The 22164-nt window shown below is 39.6% G+C and overlaps 1 protein-coding gene across 1 annotated transcript in view; it reads left to right on the forward strand.

Moving 5' to 3' along the window:
• ANKFN1 (ankyrin repeat and fibronectin type III domain containing 1) overlaps positions 1-22164 on the forward strand; it is a 138572-nt gene that overhangs the window by 83429 nt on the left and 32979 nt on the right. The window contains exons 8-13 of the mRNA XM_060134735.1: positions 796-895; positions 1188-1320; positions 1798-1914; positions 9926-10141; positions 18940-19106; positions 21742-21892. Coding sequence (XP_059990718.1) covers positions 796-895; positions 1188-1320; positions 1798-1914; positions 9926-10141; positions 18940-19106; positions 21742-21892 — 884 coding nt within the window. The remainder of the gene's footprint in view (positions 1-795; positions 896-1187; positions 1321-1797; positions 1915-9925; positions 10142-18939; positions 19107-21741; positions 21893-22164) is intronic.

The following is a 22164-nucleotide window of genomic DNA, read 5'->3' on the forward strand; positions in this document are numbered from 1 at the left end:
TCAGTGAGAGCTCCAGCTGTAAATAAAAGAGCTAAACAGAAGCAATGGATGATTTGTTCATCACTGTAACCATAGAACCTAACATATAGTAGTGTACCAATAAATATTTATTCAGTGAACAAATGCTTGTTTTTCTGGGTACTGCCTTTTTTATCTTGGACAATCCACTTAACCTCTCTGTCTCAGTTTCTTCTTCCGAATAACAAGGATAATCATACCTATGCCTACAACTATTTTTGTAAGCCAACATACACACTGGAAAAAAACTACCCCAGAATGCTAGCAGTGGTTCTACTAACGTGGCAGGATGATATGTGTGGGATTTTGTTCTTTTTTTCTATGCTCCAGACTTCCTGCAATGTGCCTATATTAATTTTATAATGAAAAAAAATTTAATGGAATATGCAGACTAACAAGAAGAGCTTTGCCAACATTGAGAAGTATGTGACTATTAAAAGGCAATGGGAGCTGGGGACAAAAGTTGATCTCGTTTCTTCATATCCCACCTCCTAATAAATAAGGAGAATATAAACAAAACACCTAAGTGACTTCACCTGGAGTTATAAATGTTACTCATTTCCAACAGTTTTGAGGAGCTGTTCATTAATTAACTACTGGCATCTCAAGATACAAAAGCATCTTGATGGACTGAATGAGCTGAATCCCTACATGAAACTGAGTATAAGTGACACTGAAGGGACAGGAGACAGAAAGGCAAAATGGTGGGAAGAAGGCACTGAGACTGTTGTTCTTCCAGTGGAATTTACACTGTATTTTTTTTTTTCTGTGTTCCAGAAAGTTCAAAATTACAAACCACGGGCCGCAAGCAGTCAGTCTCTAGGAGCCTGAAACACCTATTCCATTCCTCAAACAAGTTTGTGAAGACCTTGAAACGGTGGGTCCTATGTAGTTTTTCCAGGAAGTCTTAGCTTCTCAGGAATCTGCTGCTTTTGGTTCTGAGTGGAAACTTGGTAGAAATTTCTCTTTTTTTATTATTAAGACAATACAGAATTCACTTTTCTTCTGAAAATTTGGACAAGATAGCCAATAAATTTGTTGTATTTAAGAATATGCTCATAGGTATATTTTAAATTATCTTTTATCATGTCCAAAAATATTTTTTCCATGATCCAGGCTTGGAGGAGAAGATGATTGAGGACAATTTTTATTTTGCTTTTTCTTTTTAGGGGACTCTACATAGCTGTTATATTTTATTACAAAGACAATATGTTAGTCACCAATGAAGATCAAATACCGATTGCTGAAATAGATGACTCTCACACCAGTTCCATTGCACAAGATTTTCTGTGGTTCACAAAGGTATCCTGAGTTCTAATTTTATTCTTCCCCACTTTGCACCAACAGTCTGTGCATAAATCTCTGAAACTTTAGTTGAGGGGCTGAGGGGTCTCCAGTGACCAAAATGTTGGGGTGGGAGTAAATTATCTCAAAGGTCTCTTTCAGCCCTGATTTGCCCTATGTCGTTAAGAATGCCAAAATAGTATCTACACTACATTTTCAAAGCAAAGAAGCTTCCATCCTGTCAGATTGTGTCTCCACGATTCTGAGTTATGGGATCATTTGGCAAAGACTAAAATGTGAATCTGATGGTTTCATTAACATTCAGATCTTTTTCCAATTGGACAGAGATCAAAAAGTTGTTTCGCATGCATCTGAAAATGGACTGGAGAACAAACATCGAGGGTCAGGTTTCCTTCTCCCTACGTTGCTTTGATGCCACAACCTAAATCATGTACTGGCTTGGACGATGATATGACTTCGTGACTTCTTTTGCAGCTGTCTTGTATGTGGGAAGATATAAGGTGGCTGAGGCAAAGCACACCTATCTCGATGTCCTCATCCACAGTACTACAAACTCGGCAGAAGATGCTTGCAGCAACAGCCCAGTTACAGGTGAGGGGCCAGGGTTCAACCCAGACCTCCAAGGAAATTTTAGAAAAACACGGCAGTTCAGTTACCAATCCTACCTGGAAAGGATATATGAAGTCTTCTTGGACAGTTTGAGCTGCACACCTGCCTTTGTAGGGAGCCTGTGCTTCTGGCAGTCTCCTGGAAGGAGGAACAGGGGTCTAACCTGAAGAGTCTAGGTGTGAACAAGGAGTAAAGAGACTTGAATTCTGGATTTGATGTTAATCGGTCAACTCATTTCTCCTTTCTGGGTCTGAGTTTCATCACTTGCAAAATAAGAGGTTGACTAGCTCCCTTGAAGACCTCTTGATGCTCTGGCATCCTGTGCATCTATGAGTATACGGAGATAGACAAAGAGACCCCCAGATATTTTAAGGAGTTTCTTGGCTTGATGCTTATGGCATCAATGATGCAAAGGCATTTGCATACATTTTTGATAATTTAAAAAAAAAAAAACTTAAAAGCTTACCTTTAATTCTGAATTTAATCCTTCTGTACTATTAACCCAATCAGATCAGGTCCCCAAGCCCTGCAAGAATCTTTGTAGGTTCCAGAGCCCCTCCTAGAAATGATATTGAACTCTAACCAGTCTCTTCTGGGTTTCCCTTTCATTGTTTTTGGTTTTGTTTTGTTTTGATATCTGAATTCGTGCTTCTTAGCACAAAAAAACATCTGCAACATAGAACTGGGCCCTTTAAGATATCGATAAGCCTTGATCAGTGATGGGTATCTACCTACAAAGCTGTCAGTTACATCAACCCCAGAGATACACATAACAGGAATCTACATAAGCTGTGTTCGGCCAGGCCATACCAACCGAAGCATAAAAATAGAGTCATAATAACAAAAAAAGATTTTCTACAGTTCCACCCCCACCTGCAATTACACGAATTTCATTTCTTGACCCATGCAATAATTTGACTCCTTGCAATAATAATAATTATTGTCTTGCTATTATAATAAATTCTGAAAGGTAACCCTTAAACCTCCTGTTCTATGCTCCATTGCATAGGCAGTATATTGCCTTTTGTCCTCAGTAAGATTAAAAAAAAACCGTGCTCTCCATTTCAACTCACTCTTGATTACAGAATCTTCTCCTTCAACTCAGGAAGTTCTTGGAGCTGGGCCATGATGACTGTGCTGAATTCAAAGAGCCTCTTCCTTTCATCACTGACCAGCTTGAGCTGGATCAAGCCACTAGGCCTCAAGAACACCTCTTTCTTTAGGATAAACTTCATTCCCAGTAGGCTCCTTGGTCCCTTAGTAAAGTTCTTTCCCAGGAGTCCTTAATGGACCCTCCCATTAGCCCACCATACAGCCCAGACGTGCTTAGATCACAGACTGAACAACTTTAGAATTTCAAACAGGGCTCTTTATTTTATGTTTATTAGAGGCTTCCTAGAACACCTTCATCTGATATCAGTAACATGAGAAGGGTTAGGCTGTCTGTCACAAGCCACTGCAGTTAAACACTGAGGGGCTAGAGGGAAGCCATGATGGTCAGTGTGCCCTACTCAACTATTACTTCCATTGCAACAGCTCTTGGATTTGGCCCCCCAAGGTACTGACCCCCATCACTTTTCATAATGCATCAGCCCCCTTCTGAGGTCATTTTCCTCCTTGCCTAGCTTAGATTAATTAGCCCATCATAATCACTCCCTTGAAAATCCTCTAAATTTTTGGCCACTGTCTCCCTCCATATTATCTATTTGGAAAAAAATCCAAGCCTGGATGAATCCAACATGTCTACACTAGAGTAGTTGTACACTGCTGCAGAAAAAGCATCACTGAAAAGGGGGGGGTGAGGTATGATTGGTTTTATGTTAAATTCATGACTACAATTCTCACATATAAGGTTACCTTGTGATCACATTCCATTTCTCTACTAAATTCACTTTCCCAAATTACAAGGCAACTATTTAAAACCTTTTCCATTCTACCACATCCCTTTCCCTTTCCCCACATTCTCCATCCCCACATCAGGTGACACTTTACTGTATAACTCATCAAGAAAATAAATAGGAAATAATTCTTTTTCCACTGCCAAATTGAAAGGCCTCCTTGCACTGATGCTACTTTCTCTTCTTCCCTCCCCCCCCCCCATTCCAACAGATAAAGCCTCACTCCTCCTACCAAAGGCTCATCCCTCACATGTGCTCTGGATCTCAGTTCTTCACTCCCTCCTTCAGCTACCAATCTCTCTTCTCTTCTTTAGAACCAAACTTCTTGAAAGGGTGGCCAACATTCTCCTTTTGCATTTACTTCCTCACTTCCCATTTAGTTCCAAGCTCTTTCCCTGACTTTTGTGACCACCATGCCTACCAAACTCCTCTCTCAGGCCACCAATAATCAGAGGCAGATGGTGCTCGTAAAGCTTGAGCCGAAAGGCCCCTCACTTGCATGACCCCGTGAGTGTGGGAGTCGTGCAGTGCTCCGGGAGGGGAAGTTGGGTTACAGTCTTCGTGATAAACTGCCTAAAGAAACCCAGGAGGGAAAGGGGATCAGAAATTCCAAATACTCCAGTATTGGGGGAGATTTTCTTTTTAGTCTAAATAGTCACTTTTTTTTTTAATTCACTTTTATACCTAACTTTCATATTTGTAATTTTGTATTCTTTATCTTAAAGAGGACTCCAAAATTGTGTGGTACAGGCCCCTACAAAACCTGGATCCATCCCTGCCAATGACTTCAGTTTCACTATGTCCAACTGACACTTTTAAATCCTCTTTGCAACTGACATCTCAGCAGCATTTGATACACTTGGTCCTGCTCTCCTTTTTTAAACTGCCACATCCCTTGGCTTCCATGACTCCATACTTTCCAGATTTTTCCAACTTCCTGGCCTGTCTCAGTCTCCTCTGCTAGCTTAAATGCTGTTTCCTCTGCTTAGAATCCTCTTCTACTTCTTTGTCTCACTAATTCCTACATATCCTTCAGATCTCAGCTTCATTTTTATACTTCCTCAGGGAGCCTTTCTCTGATCTCCCAATTAAGTGAATCACTCACATAGCACCTTGCATTCTTCATTCAGAATGGTGATCATAATACCATTAGTTAATTATCTGTATCGTTATCTGGTCACTGACCAACGTGGACTGTGAGTCCCTGAGCTCAGGGAATGTATCTGCCTTGGTTACCACTATATCCCCCATGTGTGGCATGTGGCAGATCATCCTTAAGTACTGGCTGGATAAATAACTGTATTTATCAGTCCAACCCCTGTACCCCTAAGATCACACTGGAGGGTACGCTATCTAACCAAAGGGAAAAGGGATCACAGAAACGTACCTCATGCCATAGTTACCACCTGGAGAGCTCTCCAGCCCTGCACAGTGACCAGTGCCTCGTAGTACTTAATAGTTACCCCTTTCAGTGCCCATCAAAGGTCAGAGCACCACCTGCCTAAACAACAGCAGTCACTTTCATCTTTTTTTGTAATACCTATTGCCCAAACTCCTTGCTGACCTTTACAATGAAAATGTCTAGAAATACTGAAGCCACTCTTTTTTTTGGGGGGGGCGTGGAAGGGCGGGGGGCGACAAGGTATAGAAAAAAACTTTTCAGAAGAGGAAGAAACATAAGTTTGAGGAGATTTATGCTTAATATTTTAGGTCTCTTTACTAATCGAACATGTCTTACAATGTTCTGAGAAACGTTAAAAGGCATCCTTAAATAGCTCGATTGGCATCAGCCATACATAAATCCTATTGCTTTACCTATGGTAGATCTCATTTTACTCTCCCCCCTTTTCCAGCATCACTACCACTGCTTCATTACTCCAGATACGTCAAAAGCCTCCAAAGTCGTCCTCCTGCTTCCAGTCTTAACACCCTCCAACCTGTTCTCCACACTCCTGCCAGAGTAGCCAATAAAGGATGCTGACCATGTCATTCCCTGACTCATACTCTTTCAAGAGTGGCGCAGACATTTTATCATGGCACACAAAGGCCTTCCTTGCCATCTTTCTCCCTCTCCTCTGTTTCCATGGCACCCTGACTTACCTTCATCAAGTACATACAAACCACTGTACACCCTGTGCCTTATTTTCCAGTTTCTGCTCTATAGGGAGTTTTTTTTTTAATTGACTTTTATTAGAGTATAGTTGCTTTACCATGTTGTGTTAGTTTCTACTGTACAGCAAAGTGAACCAGCTATACGTATGCATATATCCCCTGTTTTTGGATTTCCTTCCCATTTAGGTCACCACAGAGCATTGAGTAGAGTTCCCTGAGCTATACAGTAGGTTCTCGTTAGTTATCTCTTTTATACATACGAAGGTTCTTTAATACATGATAATAAATAATAATCGTGAAACAACTTTCATTTCTCTAACAGAGTAAGTGCCAGCCATTTTGCTAAGTGCTTTTCAAACTATATCTCATTTTTTATCTTCACCACACCATGATGAAAAAGTACTATTATTGATATTCATTTAACACAGCATAAAACTGAGGCCTAGAAAGGGAAAATAACTTGCCCAAGGTTGCACAGATAGGAAGTAGCAGAGTCTGGATACAAACCCTGATCTATATAACTCCAAAGCCTGTATTCTTTCCAATATTTCATCACCTTATTGTGCATTCATTTTACAAAAAGCAGACAAAAATCTTAAACAGAATGAATTATATACATTATAGTTAAAAAAGAAAAGGTAAAAGTCTATTCTGTATCATTTGGAGCCTATCTAGGAGAAGTGGTCTTACATTTTATCTGGAAGAAGGTAAAGTATGAATTAATATGACCTAGGCAGGAGAGATAAGTATCTGCCAGCATTAGGATTAAAAAATACTAATAATAAGATTAGAAAGCCTATAAGTGGCCAGGACCCCACACTGCTTTTCCTACTTTTCGGAAAATGGCAGAGGCCCCAAGAGGCAGAAGGTTATATTCCTCTTACACTGAGAGATACCTGAACTACTTATCCTCAAAATACAGGAATAACCTGAAACTAGATTGGGTTATATTAAACTTTCCTCCTCCACAGATTTTATTTTTTTTCTGCAAACTCTTACTTTATTTTTTATTGGAATATAGTTGATTTACAATGTTGTGTTAGTTTCAGATGTACAGCAAAGTGAATCAGTTATACATATACATATATCCCATCTTTTTTAGATCCTTTTCCCATATAGGTCGTTATAGGGTACTGAGTAGAGTTCCCTGTGCTATACAGTAGGTCCTTATTAGTTATCTATCTTACAGATAGTAGTGTGTATGTGTCAATCCCAATCTCCCAATTTATCCCTCCTCTCCTTTCCCCCCGGTAACCATAAGTTTGTTTTCTACATCTGTGACTCTATTTGTTTTGTAAATAAGTTCATTTGTACCATTTTTTTTAGCTTCCTCCTCTACAGCTTTTAGAAACGAGTGTTAGTGAGCTAAAGCCAGGTAACAATTCATGAATACTATGTCTCTTTCATTTTTCAAGGGGGGGAGAAGGTTTCCCCGAAATTTTACTCTTCTTTTCCAGGCCTTCATATCTCTACGCCAGACCTCCTTCAACTTCCCATGTCACCCCAAACTGAATGAAAGTCTCTAAGTATTGTGCATCTGTCCAGGGCTTACTGACAGCCCTGTGGTTTGCTGTGGTTATAACCTAGAGGCATTCCTGTGAGCCATCAGATGCCTTTTATTTCTCTTTACCTTGTAGAATCCTCAGAGTTCCCAGATCTCCTAATCTTGATGGCATAGCATGACAGGTATTAACATGGTATGTTTTTCCTTTAGGCACTGAAGAACCCCAAATTTGCCCCCTTAGAACGTGGTTGCAACTTATTTTCACAAAGATATTCCTCTTTTAAATTGGCCTCTTCCCAGAGCTAGCTATCCAACCCAATTTGCTATCAATAAAGAATTTCAGGAAGACTTTTAGTGCTTCTCGTTTAGTCAGCATATCCAAAACTAACAGTGAATCACTGATAATAAACTCTGCCTAAATGAAATGACCATCTCATTCAATGTCCACTCACCCACTTTGATCCAAAGCAAATCAAATTTTCCAGTGTCCTAATGATGCTACTTCAGTCAACAAAAATTTCTTGAGCTATTACTATGTACCAGGCACTGTGCAAGGAACCCAAAGAAACAGAGATGAAAAAACCATGATTTCATGACATGTACGTCAATACACAGGAAAGTCAGAGTCATGCTAAGATACAAGTTGGTACACGAAGCAGTAGGGGACAAAAAAGGAGATGATAAGTTCTACCTGTGAGAGTTGAGAAAGTCCTCCCAGAGAAGGTGAAACCTGGGCTGAGTGTTGAAAATGAGTAAGTATAAACCAGGGTGGAATTCCAGTTGGAGCACTAAAGAAAGCCCATACCCTGCCTACTTGTATCAAGCTTGAAAGTTTACGAAACACTTTCTCATACGTTGCCTGACTTAATCCACCAATCATTCTATAAGGTAAGGATTAGCGTAAGGGATGTCTGAGCTGTAAGGACTCTTAATTTTAGATGATGAAACTCAGAGCCAGAAAGAGTAAGTCATTTTTTAGAAGTCTAAGTGTTAATGAACAGCAGCCAGACCTGAAACTCAACACCAGGCTAACTAAAGGCTTAACAGCAGTAATGTGCTGGAGCCAACTTGTACTCGCTTAGGAGAGCCAACAGTTAAGTACTCAGAGATTTTCAAAGCCTGTTGTCACAACCTTTGGTAGCTTGAAATAGGGTACTGTGGGAGTATTTACACCACAGAAATTGGCATATTATATATCAAGCCTTTTTTTTTTTTGATGGCCAGTTTACCAGCATGCCATTGCTGATTGGCCAGTACTGCTTTGCAGCAAACTGCTTTATATAAGACTGTAGTACTACACAGGGCTGGATTAAAAGCCTTACCCAATTACTTCTCTATGATTTAGAAGTTAATTGTTAGAAAGGGATAATCTGACTGAGTAGTTAGGCCATTTTTAAAAACAGTAATCCTTCCAAATGAATTTTTATAATGTCAATAATTATTTATGAAATTTCTTATGTATGTCCTCTGTCCTTGCAAATTAAGAAAAGAAAACAAAAGACATAGTCCCTACCTATGAGGAACATTCCACTGTTTTTGTAAATGTGAATACTGATCAGCTGGCTCATTCATTTTTAGGTCATCCTTATCACTTTCACAAATTCCAGTTCTATTTTTGCACTCCTGCTAACAGGTTATCTTGTCAGCACTTATGTGAGCTCACAAAAATAACAGCCAGGAGATCTGAGATGATTAATTATTTTAAAAAGCTATAGCAAAGTAAAAGGGTATTTTATCCTATTCATCCAGTGCTCCAAGTTAGAAATCTTCAATCCTTGCACATTTGTAAAACTGCTTATTTTAATAACATCTACCTGGGCCCCTTCACATTTAACGTGGCATCCTTCTCTTCTTACCTTTCTAAAAGTATTGTCTACCTTGTTGACCTAGTTCACAAACAATTTTAACAAAATTTTAAATAAACAGAACTCTCTGAAATGCAGATAAGTCAAACCAGGCCAATCTCCCAATTAAAGTATCTTGAAGGGAATGTGCAGTCATTTGGGGACCTGTACAATGTGCTACATTGTCAATTCACTTCTTCATTTTAAACAACCCCACTTCATACCAGCTTACTGTAGATCTCTTGAAAACTCCACAAGTAGCATACCTGAAATATCAGGCATTTTTCTTTAAAACATCTGGGATTCTCTTCAAGTGCTGGTAACTGAGGTTTATGTGCTGGTGTGTCTGTGTGGGTAAGAGATATTTACAGATATTAAATTTGCTTAAAAAAAACATAATTTTTGTGCCTCTTGCTATAATCTTTGCAGGCTTATGGTGAAGACATTCTCTTTGAGCTTCTGTTAAGTACATTTGTATGATGCTACGTATTCTATTATAGGGTTAAGTCTGCTCAACAACAACCACCAAAAAACAGCTTCTCAGAAACATCAGATAATTATTCAGTGTCTTTTGTTGCAGTTTTGTTGCTTTGTTTGCACATCATCTAAGCTACCAGAAATCTGTTTGTTTCTAGAATTTACTTGGGACACACAATTTGGGAAGAGTTTACTATGAACCCATTAAAGACCGGCATGGAAACATCCTCATAGTCACCATCAGAGAAGTGGAGATGCTCTATTCATTTTTTAATGGCAAATGGATGCAGATCTCAAAGCTGCAAAGCCAGAGGAAGTCTCTCTCAACACCTGAGGAGCCAACAGCCTTAGACATTTTACTGATAACCATCCAGGTATGTAGTCTTTTCAATTTTCCTAATAAAAATTCCAAACACACTTATTGAGGCTCTAGTGAAATGTATCAAGAGCCATTTACATATGCAGTAATGGAATGAAGAGGTCCGGAGGCATGTCATTGTTTGTATTCCACATATAGGGAAGATTCAAAAGCATCAATCAGCTCGTCACTTCTACAAGTCCCTTCCAAGGCCCTAAAAACTTCACATTCATAATTTTGTATTCCTTTCCTTAAGAAAAGCACAAAAAATTGTATCAGCTTAAGGCCCAACCAAACTTGGATTTGCCCCTAGACACACAGCTAGAAAATGGCAGAGCTGAAAGTTGAACTCGGATCTTCTGATTGGAAGCAGGCTTCTTTCTGCTATATTATATCACATTTGGAGGCAGGAGTTAGGATTTTAATGAGTGAGGGATGGGAGATGAAATAAAAGATGAGTCACCTGAGAACTAAATAGCCACCAAAATTCAAAAACCAGGCAGCTGAGATCCAGTCTCTTAACCTGGATGGCAGAGCTAGGATACAAACCTATACCTCGTGCTCCTGAGTCTAGCACTCTCTCCACGCCACCACACAGCTTCACGTGTTCTTATGTAAACATGGGCTTCAAGCTGTTTCTTTTTCCTTCTTTTAAATCCAGTGATGGGGATGAGTTCTATAGAGCTCTCCAGTTAGGTGGCAAAGCTAGGAGAAACAACTACCTTGAGGCCTACACAACCAATGGCATGTATCGACAAGACAGCCAATCTGGAGTAATGGGGAAGAAAGGGCTCAATCTCAGACAAACAAGCCAAACCCAAGCCTTGGCCCGGTAACCCCTCAGATCACCCTAAACAGCTAAGTAACCAGCCTGCTAACGTACTTTCATTCTCCACTGAGGGGTGGCTAGTACAATAATCTCACCTTTCTATTACTTGCTCTGGCCCAGACCAGGATAAAGTCCAGTGTAGCAAAGGTAAGCTAATTGGTCAAAGCCAATACCTCTGGATTTGATTTCACGGAATTTGGGTTCATATGAAATTTATAGAGGGTGAGGGTGTGTGTGTGTGTGTGTGTGTGTGTGTGCGTGTGTGTGTGTGCACGTGTGTGTAGGTGGGAGCAGGGAACACAGACGCATTCGTGGTTCCCTCTTCACCTTTTATAAGTAAGTGCTAAAAGAAACATTTTAAAAATCATAATAAATCGAGCTTTTACAGGGTGACTAATACACTAATCCCCTATAGGGATAAATTGGAGTCTGGGCTACCTTTGCTCCTAGAAACATAGCACAGGCCCCAGCATGATATAATACCTGGCTTCTCCTAGACTTATTACATTAAAAATGTGTTACAGGTGCAGAAAAATTCCAATCTGGCAAAAAGTTGTTAGAGAAGGAGACCAAAACTCGAGGCAAGATCAGGTTTCCACACAGATCCAAGTGGAACATTTACCCCCGCTGACTGGCACATTCCTGCTTGATGTCATTCCCACCCACCCCCTACTCTCCTTTTTTCTCCTTCTACTTTTTCTCTCGCCCCTCCTTCCCATACAGGCCTTACACTGGAGAGGAAATGGGGGAATAAAACTATTAGGGCGGTATTCAGTTACTCCTAGACTTAACATTTAATTATGTCAGGAGGCAGCCCCACCAATTCAACATAGAGATAGGTCTTGGTGGTTGACCAAAGCAGGCTGGGTAATTCCCACAATTCCAGGCCACAAACCACTCTTTTTTCTCAGGGTCATAAGAGTGATGACCTCCAGGCCTTCTGACTGGAAGCCTGAGCTTCTTTCTGCTACATCACACCACATTCTGAGGCACCACTTTGGACTCAGGCCGACTGGGTATGATTCCTGACTCCACCTTTTCTGGTTATGTGACTAGAACAAGTTACTTAATTTCTTACCTCCTGTATTTCCTTCTCTGCAAAACAACCTACTTCACTGGGTTCTAATGAAGAGTAAATGAGTTAAATACATAAAGCATTAGAAGAGGAGCACAAAGTGAGTGCTCTATAAATGTTAGTTATTTTTATTATTTCTCTACTCAGAAAAATCCAACCAATGCTAGGCTCTCCCTCAGGGCACACCCAGTCCATCTCCTTCTCATCTGTACTCTCCCAGGAGACCCTAGGTACTGGCTCAGTCATTTCACTACTTCTACCTTCTCGTAAGAACTAAGGAAAAATTGTATAAAGACTAAATGATCCACAATGGAGTTTTCAAAACAGATAAGGGCTTTAACAAAATCTGGGCCCATAACTAATGCACTAATCCTTTAGGGCCCCAGGGAACCTCCAGGGTCTAACCCGCTCAAATTCCTGACCCTCTCAAGTCCCAGACCTTCATAACAGGCCTCTCTCATATATCTGGAAGGGAGAGAGAAATCCTTCCCACACTTGCCTGGGAAGGAAAAGAGAGTTATTACAGACAAGTTAGAATCCCCCTGAGCAAACTAACTGGCAATGAGGGTACAGTTGACCCTTTAACAAACAACATGGGGGTTAAGGGTGCTGACACCACCCCCCCAGTAGTAAATCCAAATATAACTTTTGACGCCCCAAAATTATAATTTGAAAAAGAAATTCATATTTATTTGGAGGTATAACAATTCATGCATTGATAATAAAGAAGCAGCAGTATGACTGCTTTATGGTAGCCTAGTGTAACTGATACAATTGCTTCACGGTAGCCTAGCCTATATACGCTTATGAATGGTCATAAATTTTTACGGCATACAGTATTATAGTCACATTCATAATACAGTATTGGAAACATTGTTACTTTTTTAAAAAAACCACTTACCTGTGATGACAGGCTGATAGGCAGTTTCTCCAACTACAAGAGACAGGCATACTGTATGGTAATGTAATTCTCTGAAAAAAAAGTTATAAAACAGTAAGAAAACTAAAACATTATTAATTTTACATTAAATACTACTCACCTTTTGCCTATGTAAGGATAGGTTATCCACCTCAATACAAGTCTAGCACAATGTTCCACACACATATTTTTGTATATTTATTGAAATCCAGGTATAAGTGGACTCACACAGTACAAACCCATGTTGTTCAAGGGTCAACTGTGTTTCCAACAGAAAGGGCCCTCTCAGGTGCTGAGTTTCTCTGACCATAACCTTCAGGGGTCACTTCAATAACTGGAAACCTCCAGGTAAAGTTTTCTCTGAAGATTAATCTCTCACATTTGTACTACACTTTCAAGTTTATAACACTTTGTCACATCTATATCATTTGATCCTCATGAAAACCCAGTGAGGTTGAGTGGGAAATATCTGTCCAATTCATAAGTGAAGCTATGGATTTCAGGGAAGTAACTCACCAAGGTCCTATCAGCCAAAAAAGCAGCCTGTGGGACTAAGACACAAGTCTTCTGACTCCTAGCCTGGTGCCCTTCCCATTCTGCCATGCTGCTTTACACACCTTCCCCGTCCTTTTCTCTAGATCCTTTTTAAAAGTGTGATCCTACAGAAGCTGTGGTGAAGCTTGCCCTCCATCTCCCTCCCATCCCTGCTTTCCTTCCCTTGATCTCCTTAGGCATTTCTTGTCACCTACAAGGACCCAGCATCTTCTTCGTACACTTCAGGTGCCCAGGACCTACTATCTCTTCTGCCCTTTTCTGCTTTTTTCCTGCACATTCCTGCTCTCTCTACCTCCAAGGAACCCCTAACGTGGGGATCAAAAACTACTGGAATCAGGAAGATTAATGGAAATGAGTCAACTGGGCTGGATATAAGAAACAATTGGGGTCACACAAAACTTGTTTACCAATGTTCATGGCAGAAGTATTCACAGTAGTCAAAGAGTGGAAACAACCTACATGTCCAATAACTGATGAATGGATAAACAAAAGTGATGTATTCATATAATGGAATATTATTCAGCCATAAATGAAGTACTGATCCATGCTAATATGGATGAAAACATTATGCTAAGTGAAAAAAGCCAGACACAAAATGCTACACAATTAAATATCCAGTACAGGCAAAGCCATAGAGACAGAAAGTAGATGAGTGGTTCCAGGGGCAGGAGGAGGAGGGACTGGGGAATGACAGCTAATGAATGGGAGTTTTCTTTTTGGAATGTTGAAAATAATCTGAAATTAGATAGTGGTGATAGTTGCACAGCCTTGTGACTATAGTAAAAACCACTGAATTTCACACTTTAAAAGAGTGAATTTTATGGTATGTGAGTTATATGTCAATATAAAAAAAAGTGGAAGTAACAAAGACTATAGTAATCTGAAGAGCCCCTGTCTCACCTAAAGAACAGCCCTATTCAGCCTCAACTAATTGCAGTGGAAGAAAGTGGTCCCAATGTTGAAATATTTTTCAATTTTTAAAGAGAAGTTGAAAGTCCAGAGTTTGGGATAAAATCTCTTTATTTTTAAAAGTTAGAAAATGATTCAGAAAATTTACATTCTTGGCAGCCTATATAATCTTGGGCCACAGGCTACCATTTTATGACCTCTGTTAACCCTGGACAATTCAGCTTCCATACCCTATCCAACAAAACAAAAGCCCTGTAGTTATTGGAAAAGCAACTACACATTGTTCCTCTAACAAGCTCTTAGGATATCTGATCAATGAAGAGAAGAAGGGTATACCCTTCCTGGTCACTGCTCCAACACAACATATTCTCTCCCGAAGGTTCAGCCCCAGACCCCCAGTACCTCTGGGCCTCTCACTTCATAGTTAATAAACATTTTTTCATCACCAGCTAGGTGCCAGGAACTCTTCTAGGTGCTATAGGAAAAACAAATGAATAACTCAAGGTCCTTCCTTTCAAGTTCAGTCAAGGGAGGGAGACAGACTTGTACACAAATCAAGGTAATACAAGGCAGAATTAAACCAGAACCTGCTAGCAGCACCAACAGTGTACTATGAAAACACAGACAAAGCAAGTATTAAGTCTACCTGGAAATATCAGGGAAGCCGTTGTAGAAGAGGTGACATTTGGCTGAGCCATGAAGGGTAAGTTAAGTTTACCAGGTGGAGAAAAAAAGAAAGAGAGAAAGACAGGGGGGAGGGAGAAGAAAGGAAAGGGGGAGGGAAGAAGAAAGGAAGAGAGGAAAGAAGGGAGGAAGGAAGGAATTAATTGAATAGAGAATTAAATTAAATAGAGGGCATGGTACAAAAAATTAAGGTAAAAGCTGGAAAAGGAGATCCCACCCTCCCTTGAGTCCACAATGGACCTTACACAACCTTTATTATACTGGGTTAAGAACAACTTGCTCACATGTCTCTCTCACAAACTGAAATACAAGTTCCATGAAAAGAAGGATCATGTCCTATTCATCTTGATGTCACTAACATCCCAGCATAATGCCTGATACATAGTAAGTGCTCGATAAAAGTTGGTAGAATGAGTGGATTCATGAACCAACAAAGAATCAAAGAAGAGAGATTAGGCTATGTATGAGGAAGGAAAAAGCAATCCATTTTGGCTGGAGATAAGGGACACAAGAGGACCGCAGTGGAAGTAGAGACTGGAAATGCAGGTTAGAGGTCAAATCAGGCAATATATAAACCCACAGGCATTTGATTTGGCTTAGGGGGCCTTTCTAACGTACCTCAGATTATGTGAATAGGACAGCTTCTTTCTCTTCCCATGCATTTCTCAGGCTCCAAAAACATTCTGACTAATGAAGGCTAAATGACTATGTAAAGGCAGGAAAACACATAGTAGATGCTCAGTAATAGTCTTTAAAAAAATTGAATGGAAGAGTGAATGACTCCATCCCAGAATGGTGTTGTTTTTTACATAACCACAGTATGTTCCTAACTCACATTCTATTTGTGGTCAGTTCTGACCCCCACATGTTTTTTCTTATACTCATACCCATTCTATATTTGTACTCTTGGGTTTGGGTCTTTACAAGCACATTTTCTTATTACGTTTCAACCCTAATTATGATAGGCTTATTTTTCCAATGCATAAGGTCATTCAGAACTTTATTACTATTTTCCAGAAAATCAAAACCACACCAAATTTGGGACCCACAAATTTGATACACACATTCTTCATTTCTTTGTCTGGAACATCAATAAACATGATGAACCGACTGGCTCTCAGGACCAGTCTCTACTGGGCCATCGCTCAATATGTCCTACTATTCCCATACTATCCCCATCATCCACAAATCTTCAACCCTGATATTCAGCTTATTAAAGTCATGCGGTCAAGATTCTATTGATACTTTTCCCAGATTATCTAGTGAAACAGATTATACTGGAGACAGCTCCCTGGTCTATGGATCTTGTTCTTTTGCTATAGGAAATTAAAGCTGTCTGTATGATCTGCCCATCACAAAACCATGCTGACTCCTATTTAGTGACTCAGGGTTTCCTAGGTGACTGCAAATTGATTGACTGATGGTTTGTTCTCATTTTTCCCAAAGATCTATAAGTTGGTGGTCTTTAATTACTAGTGTCATTCTGTGTTTCTCCCCTTCCTGTTTCAAAGATAGGCATATTTGCCCTTTTCCAGTCTTTAGGGACTTTTCCAGTTCTCCATCACCTCTCAAAAATAATGATCTGTGGGTTTGTGGCCACATCTGCTTGTACAGCAAGCACCCCTAGGGTGCATATCGTCAAATTCTGCTGATTAAATACTTGCATTTTTCCTTCTCTCATTAACTGTTTCTCTCTCTTTGATTACCTGTTCATTTCTCAAAATTTCACCTTGACTGAACTTCCTCTAGTCAACTAATTATCTGCAATCTGTTCTGAAGAGACAAGATGAAAACATTCAGCCTTACCAATCTCCTTATATCAATAAGAATTCCCTCCTTCTTAATCGTGAAGTCACATTTTTCTAGTCTATTTCTTTGCCAAATATCTTAAAAGTTATTTAGTCTTTGCTTTCCTATACATGCTAGTTATGTCTTCCTTCCAATTGTGACCATTCTTATTTTGTCCCTCTTCTACTATTCTCATACATTCTGTTTTAGGGACAAGGCCTGATTTCCACATGTTGCAAACCTATTATATATAGAAACAGTACTGGGCACTAAGGAGACAAAGCAATTGGAAAAAAAAAAGTCCCTGCCATTAATTTCATAGTCTAGTTCAAGAAAAGAACATAAAAGAAGAAAAATATAAGTTAAGTACTCCTTCCTCTGTATGCCTACATTGCCTCTATTATAAACTGGTTTCGGTATATTGTGATCATTCCTTTACTCATCTGTCTTTCTTGACCTCGTCAAAAGCAGGGATCATATAAGGTTCACCTGAAACCCCAATGTCTCCTATAGTACCTGGAACTCAATATGTTTGATAAGGACAGGACAAAGGAGACAATACACAATAGCATATGTTAGATGTTACAGATGGTTAATTCTACAGAGGAGGGGTCATTTCTTCAGAGTATACTGTCAAGGAAGACCTCATACCTTTCTGTTCCATACTGAATTCTATGTAAGTTTAAACTGGTTTTTTTCTCTTCTCTTTTGCCTTCCCTATGTTTAGTGGTAGAGTTGATTCCCTCTTTTTTACCCCCTTTGAAAACTAGGCTAAACTCTGGCCTATAGAAATCCTTCCCCTATAATCAGTTTCCTGAGTCATCACTCCTACTCTGTTTCACCCCTACACTGCCCAAATGTATAAAAAGTCTTACTTACTGATATACAGGAGAGGGAGTGTCTGTATTACCAAGTATTTATTACCTGAGTTCCTGCAGTCATAGAGAGAAGCAAAAGTCACAACCTTAAAAGTTCACTAGAAAACTGACCACGTAGAAAACAAAACTCCACTCAAACACCCCTCTGTGCTTAACTAGGCTGGCACCTCCTATCGCACCAACTTTATTCAGTCTCCGCTGCCTATGGAATATTGTGATGTGACAATACAATGCAAATTCAACGCAAATCTATTACAAGGTAAATTTTTAAATCTTGTAAAAGATACAGAATTTTGTGAAGCTGATGAGGATGACATGGAGACTAATCAAATCACATGCAAATTTACTGACAACTGAGAATCTAGCAATGGTAGGCCAGTTAACAACTGAAGACCACACAATGAACAAGGATTTTATAAGAGAATGACCTGAATATCAAATTTGTTTAATGCAAGGGAAAAAAAATATATGGAGCCTTCAAATACTCTTGCAAAAATTATCCTCTTCACGATCACATTGTGAAGGTCAAACATGAGGAACAGCATTTCAGCTATCATACAATTTAGTCTAAAATGTTAACCCAAGAATCAATACTTGATTCTCTCTTCATTCTCAGAATTAGTGATTATAACTCGAATGTTAATAAGATAAATAAATCTATTGCTATTGCTTGTTTGATTTTTCAAGATAACAATCAAATCCTTTTTTTTCTACTTACTATAAAATTTTGATCCTTTTCCTGACACCAATTATCCTGAAATAATGAGGCTTCCTATACTGCTTTGTCAGTTTTTACACTTGCAATTTGTTTTCCCCCAGCTAAACAATAAACCCTTCAAGGACAGAAATTATGAATTCTATTTTTCTTTAGTATCTATCCGCCTCCACCACCAGCCAGACCATTCCCAATCACAACCCACACACCTATTCGTGGAACAGAAATCTGAGGAAAATAAGCATGCAGAATATATTAAAGGCTGAGTACCTGACTTGGAGGCTAATTCTCCTGAAGGTAAGACTGGCTGTACCACCAACGCATTCTCAACGTTCATGGTGGTATCCAAGGTTTCTCACTAATTACTTAGCTACAGCTCCTTTAATTCGTGACATGGTGTACCTAAGAAATGAAAAGAGATTGCCTTTTAATGTGTTTTTTGTTTTGTTTTTCATCCTACAGGATATTCTCTCCTATCACAAAAGGAGTCATCAGCGTCTCTCTCCTGGATTATATCTGGGTTACCTAAAGCTATGTAGCTCTGTGGATCAAATCAAAGTTCTTGTTACCCAAAAGTTGCCTAACATCCTCTGCCATGTGAAGATCCGTGAGAACAATAACGTTTCCAAGTAAGTTGTGAGGAGTTTAGATTTTCCTCATGATGAAACAATGGCTAAGTGATGGGTTTGATGTGCCAGAAGGAAACTGAAATGTTACTTCTGAGTGAAGTTTCTACGATGAGATGTCCTCAGGGGCCAGCACATTGGGGCAAAGGCATAGCTCGGTTTTAACGTTAGGATAAGGAGGGCTTGTAGTATTGATTGGCGGAAGGAGTGGGCCCATTTAAAGGGGACACTATCCTTTCACTTTCCTCTATGCAACCACTGACATTCAGGTTAATGAATAGATGCCCTTTTCTTTCAGCACTGCTATTTCCAATATCTTTTCTCCACAACCTAAAAAGTCACATTTTAAAAAATCACTTGTGTAAATGGGTTCTAGTAGAGTAACTGGTCTCCCCTTAACCTTAAAGGACCCTCCCTACCCTCACTCCCCCCACCCCAACCCCCTGGCCTAAGGATTTTGTGTGTTTCCTACACTCTTTATGGTTCTCTAGGGAAGAAAAGAAGTAACAAGGCCTGACCTTCTGGAAATTGCTCTATGATTTGGCATTATGGTGAATTACCGTTAACTTTGGAAAACGTTGCCCAGTCTTGGTAATCTGACTCAGCTTTACCGCTAGCCCTCTAGTACACCTCTGAAGGTCTACTAAAATGAACTGAACTGTGTTCAACACAAAAAGAAAAGGAAAAGAAAGAACAGACAAGAAAAGGAAAAGAACTTGAAAAAGAGTCTGTCAAGCTTCCGTGTACAATTTAGATCCTCAGGCTCTAGGCTGCACCTACAGATTTGCTTAACCAAAGGAGACTCTAATTTGGTCATTTAAAATTTGGTCACTAAAGTGAGAAGAACTTTTTAACGAGAGTATCTCACGATGTTTATTAAATACTACTTGATGACAATGAAGGAGATGACGATGACAACGGTCTCTTCAGAGAACTCACTAGCTGCCATATTCTCTTCCACTTACCAACTACACCTAGACTTAAGTCTGCCATCTGGTGGCCACTTCTACAATCAGCATTAGTTATCTCAGTCCTTCCCAAGAGGCTCATTTGTGGGTTGATTTTGCAATGGTTACTTTCATCCATTTTCTAGATTTGTGCCTTAAAGGTTTAGACTCTATCTTTTAGTGGTTGTACCAACAATTTCCATTTGCCAAGGATCCAAGTTTCATTTTTACAAAAGACTCCAGTAGCCTTCCCTCTGCCAGTTCCATCTCCCTCATCCTTAAAGACTAAACTGATTAGTGGTAGATGTTTCATGGTATTCCTCCTGGTAATTTATTTTCTAATTTGACTACAGATAATATTTTAGCAATGTGGTCCTTTAGATTTTGTGCATACTCGTGCTAGTCAGAACCCCTCATTTAATTCAGTATCAGTGACGGAAGAAAAGATATAGTTCCCAAGCAGGTTCTCAAAGATTTCAATTATTTGTGAGGCCAACAGTATGCCCAGATTGAAGCAGGATTTAATTTTCTTTTTTCTTTTTTTCCTCTTATTGAGACAAAGGGTAGATTTTTCCATAGTCTTTTCCAGTGTGGGAATTGAAATGAAACTGATATCATGAAAACAGAAACTTTTCTAAGAGGGTAGCTGGTTAAAAGAGAGTGTATTCTGATGAAAAGCTCATGTCACAATCAATTTCATTTTCTGGCTCATAGCTCGGAGCCCCAGTGAGTATAACCCATCAGGGAGAGCCCTCAGAGGATTTTCACGAGGGTGGGAACATATGTTAGCACCTCCTCTCTTTCCAACCCAAAACAGGAGGGCTTTCCTTTCCTCTCTAGCCTGCTCCTGAGAGCACACTGCTGCTCCATGCAGAGTTAGAAAATGTGCCAACTCAATGTGTTTAGAGATTTGTGCTAAAATACCTGTGGAAACAATGTTGCCCAAGAGGCTTTTACCTTGATCTTTTCAAGATCCTTTTGAAGAGCAGCTTTTGGGGGACAAACCAGATGTGCTTTCCTCCCACCACCATTCTTTTCCCTTCCCTTCCGCAGGACATTTGGAAAAGTTCACTAGGAAGGATTGTAGAGCATGCAGAATAAAGACACAGATGACTGGTTTGAAAGGAGGATGGAAGCAGTGATGTGTGTCCCCTGGTTCCTTTTATTGGAATTGTCTGCTGTTCCTGTTTGTGATTCTCAAGCTTTTGGAAGGGGAAGGAAACCAAAATAGTACCCACGATCACAACAGGCCAGGGTTGAAACGTGCCATGTGGTTTCTTGCCTGAGTTGGACCAGAGTCCTGTGGTTACCCAACTGCTGAATTAACCAGCAGATGCCCCTGTGGTAAAATGTAGGGTCTTAGAACTTACAGGGGATTTCAGGAAAAGAAAAATGAAGACAGGAAATTATTACAAAATATTTCAAAGCTCCAATCTCAAAAACTGATTCATTACAAATCAGACCTGCTGTTCTGAGGTGTATGTGGTTTGATAGGTGAAATAAGCTTAATTTAGAAAGAGTTCATTTTAAACTCCATTTGGGTGGCAAAAAAGTTCAAATTTCAAGAATTGCATCAAGTTTTAACCACCAAAAATTGGTTATTCAGGTTCTGGACATATGCAGTAAAAATGTTCTGAGCTGTGTTCTGAACTTTTGTAATATTTCTAATTTTAACTTGACTCAACATACAGAGAGGAGTGGGAATTGGTCCAAAAGCTTTCTGGCTCTGAATCTATGGAAAGTGTGGATCATACTTCTGACTGCCCTGTGCAATTGTTCTTCTACGAGCTCCAGATGGCAGTGAAAGCTCTCCTTAAGCAGATCAATATACCTCTACACCAGGTACCAGTCTTTACCATTTTTATCTTCTTTTTATGGCTCATGGAAACTGCATTATGGGGTAAAACTCAAGAGGTAAAAAAATATATGTATACATATTTTGTTCATTTATTTACATACCACTTTGCACATACATGCACATTTTCAATTTGATGCCTGTAAGTGGACACAGGCTGCCCTTCTGTACCTTTTCTCTAGCTCCTCCATATTGATGTCTTCCAAAGTTCCCAGAGCCCACTTCACTGTGGTTTGGTCAAACAAGAAAAAATAATTGC

The sequence above is a fragment of the Lagenorhynchus albirostris genome, chromosome 20, assembly GCF_949774975.1.
Source record: "Lagenorhynchus albirostris chromosome 20, mLagAlb1.1, whole genome shotgun sequence".
NCBI lineage: Eukaryota > Metazoa > Chordata > Mammalia > Artiodactyla > Delphinidae > Lagenorhynchus > Lagenorhynchus albirostris.